We start from the raw sequence: 7,550 nt of genomic DNA on the forward strand, positions 1-7,550 counted from the left end.
CGTACATTCCTTCATTCCCAGTGTACACACGAAACATTCCACAGCGGCGTTTGGTGGTGCTCTGTATAAACACCGCCGTCCCAGTGCTGCACCGCGTGATGTACTCAAACACCCGGCCACACACACACACACAAACATACACCGTCCAACGTTTGGATCGAAGATGTAATCAGCAAATCGGACGGTTTACTATGCAGCCGTTCGGCCAATCGTTACCAACCAGACAACACTGCGTCCTGTTTACGTGTAGATTTCCGTAACCGATTCCGAGCACCAAGTAAACGCTACCATCAGCGCAAGTATCGGGGCGAGCTAGTGCGCACTCCGTGGACTATGTATGCACGGTGATTTTTGTGCAGTTACAGTATCACCACAATGGACGACAGTTCAAGAAATCATCGGATGTTGCTACTGCTCCTGCTAGCGTCAATGTTTGGCAGCAATGTCGGTGGACAAAATCCGCAACTGATGGTGATGTCAACCACCAGCCTCGTTGATCGTCTCACGTCGCTCGAGAACAGGTAAGTGTTGTGAGAAACCCGCTGCCAATATCCACCTATGCACCTCCACTGCTATGCTTCAACAGATTAACGCTGCGCGATGAAGAGCTTTCCCGGATGCTTCAGCAGATGCTCACCAATCAACAGGAGATCTTGAAGCTGCTCAAACAAGAGCCTTGCACCACTGTGGACAGCGCTCAACCTACACCCTGCACCGAATCCTTCCCGACCGATGGCACTCAAAATCCGCCCGGCACAAGACGCTGTGCGAGATATCCACCGGCAAACAGCTCGCCCGAACAGGGCTCGTCACCCAACGCTAATAGTGCTCCGGCCAAAATCGTCGGATATCCAGAACCGCACAACTCGGACCTCTATCCTCGGAGCTGTCGTGAAATTCCGGACGGCATGTCGGGTGAGGAGACGATCTACCCGAGCGCGGGACCGACGGGACCGGGCGAACCGCTCGAGGTGTACTGCGATCAGGACTTTGAAGATGGCGGATGGATCGTGATACAGAATCGCTTCGACGGGTTCGTCAACTTCAACCGTAGCTGGGAAAAGTATCGGGATGGGTTCGGTGACATCGGCACCGAGTACTGGATCGGGTTGGACGAGATCCATCGCCTCACGGTGGCCGTACCGCACGAGATTGCGTTCGTTGCCGAATCGTTCCAGGGCGAACGGCGCTGGGCCCGGTACAGTCTGTTTGAGATCGGCGGCGAGACGGACCGGTACCGGTTGGACAAGCTTGGCGTGTACTCCGGCACGCTCGGGGACGAGTTCACCTACAACAAGGGTATGGAGTTTTCGACCTTCGACCAGGACCATGACAAGTTCGCGAACGTGAACTGTGCGATGCGTACGGCGGCCGGCTGGTGGCACCGTAGCTGTACCCGCATCAACCTGAACGGCATGTACGGGAATGAGTCGGGCGTACGGTTCACCTACTGGCTCGATTGGCTGCATCTGCAAGGGCTGAAGCGTACCCGCATCATGATCCGGGAGATAAAGAAGCGCCGCAAGTAGACGGTCCCTGTTCAACCGACCGGCCGGCGCACCTTCATCAGCTAGCCAGCGGTAGAGGCCTTATTTACTGGATACAAGAAATAAACTCAAGTGGCAGCCACCCGGGCTGGTGGGACCCAGCACCGCAATCAAATCCTTACGTCACAACCGCGCACAACAGCTCGCATCAAACAACGCGCAAGCCGTGAAAGAAAACCGTCCAGCAACGCAACCTACATGCACTCCCAAGCGCTGGAAATAGGTTTTGACATTTTGTGGGATCAACGTATTCACAATGGTGGGCCTTTAAACCCATTGGTTGCGAGTTCCAGGCGGGAATTGTAGGTGTCCCGCATTTCAGCCCTTTCCACCATCACCTTACACCACTATTCCGCGCACATATGCATGAGCAAATGCAAAAACCACACGCAAATAGCCGACACACACACACACACACAGAGGGCTCAACGTGTGCAAAAATAGAGCTGTCATATTTGTTATGCTCCAATTAGTTTTCCGCGCTTGTTGAGATTTCGTTGCACGTTTTGTTGCTGTTCCCAATCCGGACAGTCCGTGTGTCCGTGGGCGTTGTGTGAGTGGGGTGTGTTGAACTGTAAAGCGATAGCGAGCTAGAGCTAGAGACGTCTGTTATGCCCGTTCGGAAACTTAAAGCCTTTAAACTACCGAGTGGACCAATGCTTGAATGAGGTTGGGCTGACTTTGCTCGCCACGTCTTACGCCTCATCGTAGGTTCAGCGTGCGATAATGTATGTGCAGACGACTTGTAGAACGATTTCTTACTGGTTTGGGACTGCAGTTTTGGGAAATCTTTCGATTAGTCAATCGTGTCTTGAGTGTGTGTGTGTGTGTGTGTGTGTGTGTGTGTGTGTGTGTGTGTGTGAACAGACTCCTCGAGAGATATGTGTGAAATTTTATTTATTCTGAAAGTAAACTTCTGTCACATTTCGTATGGAATTTAACAGACAACCAATGCTTAAGATTACTTCTCTAAGAGCTGTAGATGTACCGACTCCGGTAGGCTGGTCAAGTCCTTAGAATGGAGCCGGACGACCCAACTTGTGCAGTTTTTTTAAGCTTTTCACTTGCATAAAGAAGGGGGCGGCCCAGTGGTTGAGGTTACAATGACGCCGATCTTCACACGACAGAACCGGGGTTCAAGTCTCATCTGTGCGCTCTCATCATCCAACTATGCGCTAATAATAAGTCTAGTAAGCCAACAATGACAGGCATAACCTAATAGGCCAAGAAAGAAGAAGAAGAAGAAGAAGAAGAAGAAGAAGCTCCGGTGGACTGATCATGTCATGAGAATGGCACCGGACGACCCAGCTCGTAAAGCCTTTTAAGGCCATTCACTTAGATAAAAAAGGAGGCGAGCCGGTGGTACAGTCGACAACGACGCCGGTCTTCACATGACTGAACCGGGGTTCAAATCCCACCTGGGCCGTTTCTCCGTAGTGAGGACTGACTATCCAACTCCCATGGTATCATAAAGTCTAGTAAGCCAGAAATGGCAGGCATGAGGTATTAGGTCGTTAGGCCAATAAAGAAGAAGAAGAGGCTCCGGTGGACTTCATTTCCCATGAATAAAGAAGAGTGTGGTAGGCTTATACTGACCCTGACCTCAAGAGACGACATTGTTGCGTTAGCCAGAACCGTCAGAATAATGGATTGGTAGACGATGGCGCTAGACCGTGAAGCGGTTGTATTTCCTGATAAGTAAGTAAGTAAGTAAGTATTAATATACCCGCTTATAAAGCCTCGATAATGCTTCCAAAAGCCACTGTTAGTTTCCGTTCGCCGACTCTCTTTACACGCTTGCCCACGATAGCAAGTCACCAGCACACCGCCCATATCCAGCTCATCCCGGAACATAGAACAGATCTACGGGGTTTCCCCTCCGCGGTAAGCACTCCCGTATGCATATATTTACAATTAGTACCATCAGATTTACTTCACACTGCTTGCCCGCTTGAATCGTACCCGCGTATGCGACTGTGATGTGCTATAAGCAGCATATTATAACAGTCCCGCTCAGGGCACCGTGTTTGTGCAGAAGGCTTGCCCCGGCGTGCAAATGACTTCATGCAAAATTAATTTTCATTGTAATTGGAAATTTTATTAAAACACAAACATTCCCTTTTTGCCCACCGTTAGCATCCTCAGCAACCATATTCCCTCCAAGAAGCATCCTCCGCTTATTGTGCCCACAGTGCAAACAGGGCGCTTGACGTTTCTGTTTTGTTTGCTCGCTTCGCTTCTTGCGTATGTTTTGCTTGTTGTAAAAGGTTTCCAAGGGGAAAACCGGGGCGGGGGCGGTGGAATGTGAATGGTGTAGAAGGGGTGTTTGTACCATTTCGCAACACGCGTACACACACACCCGAGCGCCCCCTCGAAAATGGTAGACAAAGATCGACAAAATGTAAAATGCAAATGCACTCGAAAGCCCATTTCAGACCTGTGCCTGTGAGTGTAACATTGTTGAAGGTTAAGCCCTGTATGAAGGTGGCCCTTTGCTACCTACCCTCCACCGGCCGGGGGCCTAGTTTCCTCCTCATCACTAGCGAAATAAATCGTGTGCCGTGCCCGGTAGTCTCCGGATGCTGCCTTGCGATGAAAGAGCGCCTAAATATAGGCAAACCGGCACAGCATGGAACGCTTTTGCGGTGCGGTGAAGAAGCACAGCCTGCTGCTTTTCTTGCTTGATATCCCGCTACGAATTCATCGTCACCCCAATGTGTGCGTGTGTGTGTGTGTGGATGCAATGGCGGTGATAATTACAACAAAAGGCCTATGGAGCAATCCCAAGATGGTAGGAGCGACTAGTAAAGGTGACGAGATGGGAAACATCGTCGTTGATCGTTGAAACCAGCCCATTGCTGCTTATCTTCTTCTCATGTTTTACTTAATAGCGTTTGTGGGCGTGTGTGTGTGATGGCCAGCTGCATTCAGTGTGATTGTAGTCGCTTTGGGAAAAATATGCAAAACACAGCAGCTCACAGAGACTATTCAAGGACGCTGTCCAGCCATATCATCCCTTATCCGGTTCCAAGCAGCTCAGTGCTGCATGATACTTTAAGCCCCACACAAACCACACAGCATACACACACACACGACGTTGCTAATTCACTCACAATAAATCACCACAACAAGCGGCATCAACTCAACGCAACCGGCAACGCTGACACTGACACGTGTTGTTACCCGCTGCTAAGCTCACTCGGGGGTGGGCGTTTCACGCAAGATGAACCGGTCCAGGCTAGGTCCCGGCATCGGGACAAAAGAGAATCCATTTGTTGAACCATCGAAAGCTAATTATTTCTCGCCCGAGTAGGTTTGTCTGGGTCGCGCACGCTATGTAAGGTCGTGAGCGATTTAGCCGATGGTTCTGAGATACAGCGAACGTCCGAACAAAACCAAAAAATCAATCGATTGATAGCTGGTAGATTTATTTCGCACTTCTTCGCCCGTTTCGTCGACAACAATGGCATGCGACCGTTGGCAAGAAATTTTGGGCCCCGGGCACGTTAGCAGCAGCACACCGAGCAAAACGAAAGTCCCTCAGAACTACACCCTGCTGCGGCATCGGACAACGGTTTCGATCGGTTGGACGGAGAAGGATGCAAAGCGAGTGGGTAGGAGAAGTGCTTGAGATATTGATAGACTAATGAGGTTGATAAGCTTGACACGACACGCAAGTTAACCTCAACTTCTTTCTTCCTTCTTCGAGCCTCAAGTAGACGACAGAATATCTTCAATCTGATAAGTTTACTGTTTCGTTATTCATTTTGTTGTCACAGACAACTTATGAAAACTTGTATGTGTTATTCTTAGCCCATATTTTGGCGCATTTACTTAAGAATTCAAGTATTAACTTCAATATTCAAGTATATTGCGATTTTGAAACGCTGATTGCATAACTTCTGGCGCAAGTAAAGATTTTCTCGAATCAAATATTCAAATCTTGCAGCCCAGCTCTCCAACGTGCCAAACGTTCAATCAATCTCCAGCTAAGCACACTCTACACCACACTTCATCCGCTATTCAATCTTCACCGATTAAGCAACAATGGCGCGCAACGGCATACAATCGACACACCCGACTCCAACTCTTAGCTTCAAACTATTTGACGGGTTAATGCGCGTGCAAACTTTAACAAAAACCCCCTCAACGCGCTGCATCGTACACGATACAGCGTGTTGCTTGCGCTTGCGATTAAACACATTTGTGTCTTGGCAGATCCGTACGGCACACCTTTCGCAGCGTGCTCAACGAGGTGTTGAGGCTTTGTACATCCTTCATCTATTATGCGTAGATGTACGGTGGAGACCAGCAGGTTGTAGGTTAACCGGTGGAGGTAAGAGATAAACGAGTGACGGTCAACAGCAACAATGCCGGTAAAATGGCCCCGTAGAAAATGGTGGACATCAGCGAGGAAATGGGTATGTTTTGGGGAGGGGAAGGAATCGGATGCACAACCAATACGCAGTTAATAGGAAATTAAATATTTATCTGCACGAAAACGAAATGGATCCAATTTATTGGATTCACTCGCACCCCCTTCGTCCCACTGTCATTCTGCTGTACCCCGCGCTCAACCTCCCCTGTTTCATAGTGCATGGTGCCTTTCGAAACGATTTTGCGTACAGTGTGTGCTGTAACTTTAAGGGTATCGTTTGTTGAAATAGTTGAGCAATAGAGAATCGTCTAGATTAGTGATGTTAAACTCACCACCAAATTTTCCATCACTCTGAATCATAAGTCGACTTGAATCTCGTTGATGAACATGTTGACTTGATCTACCACGAGAGTCATCACTCGTTGACGGTCCACAGTGAGGCCGGGATGCAAAGCTAAACAGTCAGTTTTTGAGAAAATCTCTCAATGATTTGTCCCAATGTCGATTAGACTCAGCCTCAGTCGCTGGAGTTGAGCCAATGTGGGATCGTCTTTTCCGGCCCGAGAATTGTATCTTTGACATGCCTGGAATAGATCTTGCTTCCAGATGCCTCAACAGGCCAATGAACTGGTTGCTACTAGTAACGATGGGCTCCAACTTGTCTTGGAGCCTCAACTTATCGTCAAGGAGTTTAATCCCTGACACAACGTGTTCGATCGATGACAGCACCATTCAGAAAATGGTAATAGAACTAGAGAACTACTCTTTCTTGGGAAGGTGATGGCATCGACGCTTTACCCCAAGCTAATAATGACACACTAGAGGTGGAATTACTCCAGAATGGCCTGTAATGCATCTGCAATACTGTTAAGCGCTACATCTCGACCGTGTTATCGATTTAGGTGCATGATTGACATTTTTCTTTCAAAATATATGAAGCTCATCTTTGTAAGTGAAACATCCCTGCATAAATCGTACCTCAACTTGTTTGACGTATTTTTTAACCAGATACTTATATTTCATTTCCTGCGCTAGAACAACCAACCCATTCAGCCGTCGCAAAACATTATGCAACCAGGGAGCATAAAGATAAGAGTAGCTCGTAAACGTATATAACACTATTTTTATGACAAACACCGTATCAACCCCGTTCACTCGATTGGGTAAAAATCGCTTATATTGTGGGGACATTTTTGGCTCCTTTCCCACACAGGGGACACACAGGCAGCAATGGTATGAATGCTTCCCCTTTATCGTCCAATCTCCTATCTACGTTTGCCATCCCTTCGGTCCACCCCATCCTGTAACACCCCGCTTCTCCTCCCCTCACCCTGGGCTGGATCTATATCAGCATCATCAAAAGGATAGTTAATTGCATTGAGTCCGAGGCAAACGAGGCCCTGTCGAAGCTCGTCATCTCACTCACGCTACATTTTTCGGTCAAGTATCTGACGGTGGGGGGGGGGGGGGGTATGAGGTGGGAAGGGAGATAATTCCATTTGCAGCACAAAACACCCCCCACCCACACCCCCTTTCACATCCCATTGGAGAAAGTGGCGCGAATCCGAAATCGGGAAATGGGGATCGACATAAATAATGTTGACCCCGGCAGGCAAACGCAACAC

General features: G+C 48.7%; 1 protein-coding gene across 1 annotated transcript; it reads left to right on the forward strand.

Annotated features, from left to right (window-relative positions):
• The first annotated feature begins 17 nt into the window (after positions 1-17).
• On the forward strand, positions 18-1,668 carry LOC118517417 (fibrinogen-like protein A). Its single transcript, XM_036063524.1, has 2 exons — positions 18-521; positions 587-1,668. Exons 1-2 carry the CDS (start codon positions 376-378, stop codon positions 1,527-1,529), a joined length of 1,089 nt encoding a protein of 362 aa, XP_035919417.1. The 5' UTR covers positions 18-375; the 3' UTR covers positions 1,530-1,668.
• The last annotated feature ends 5,882 nt before the right edge of the window (positions 1,669-7,550 follow it).

The sequence above is a fragment of the Anopheles stephensi genome, chromosome X, assembly GCF_013141755.1.
Source record: "Anopheles stephensi strain Indian chromosome X, UCI_ANSTEP_V1.0, whole genome shotgun sequence".
NCBI classification, from domain to species: domain Eukaryota; kingdom Metazoa; phylum Arthropoda; class Insecta; order Diptera; family Culicidae; genus Anopheles; species Anopheles stephensi.

What these genes read in the sequence shown, in the direction of transcription:
- LOC118517417 (XM_036063524.1), top strand. Translation starts at nt 376, where the DNA reads ATGGACGACAGTTCAAGAAATCATCGGATGTTGCTACTGCTCCTGCTA. An exon ending in CTCACGTCGCTCGAGAACAG is followed by an intron (nt 522 to 586) that starts GTAAGTGTTGTG and finishes ATGCTTCAACAG; the next exon opens with ATTAACGCTGCGCGATGAAG.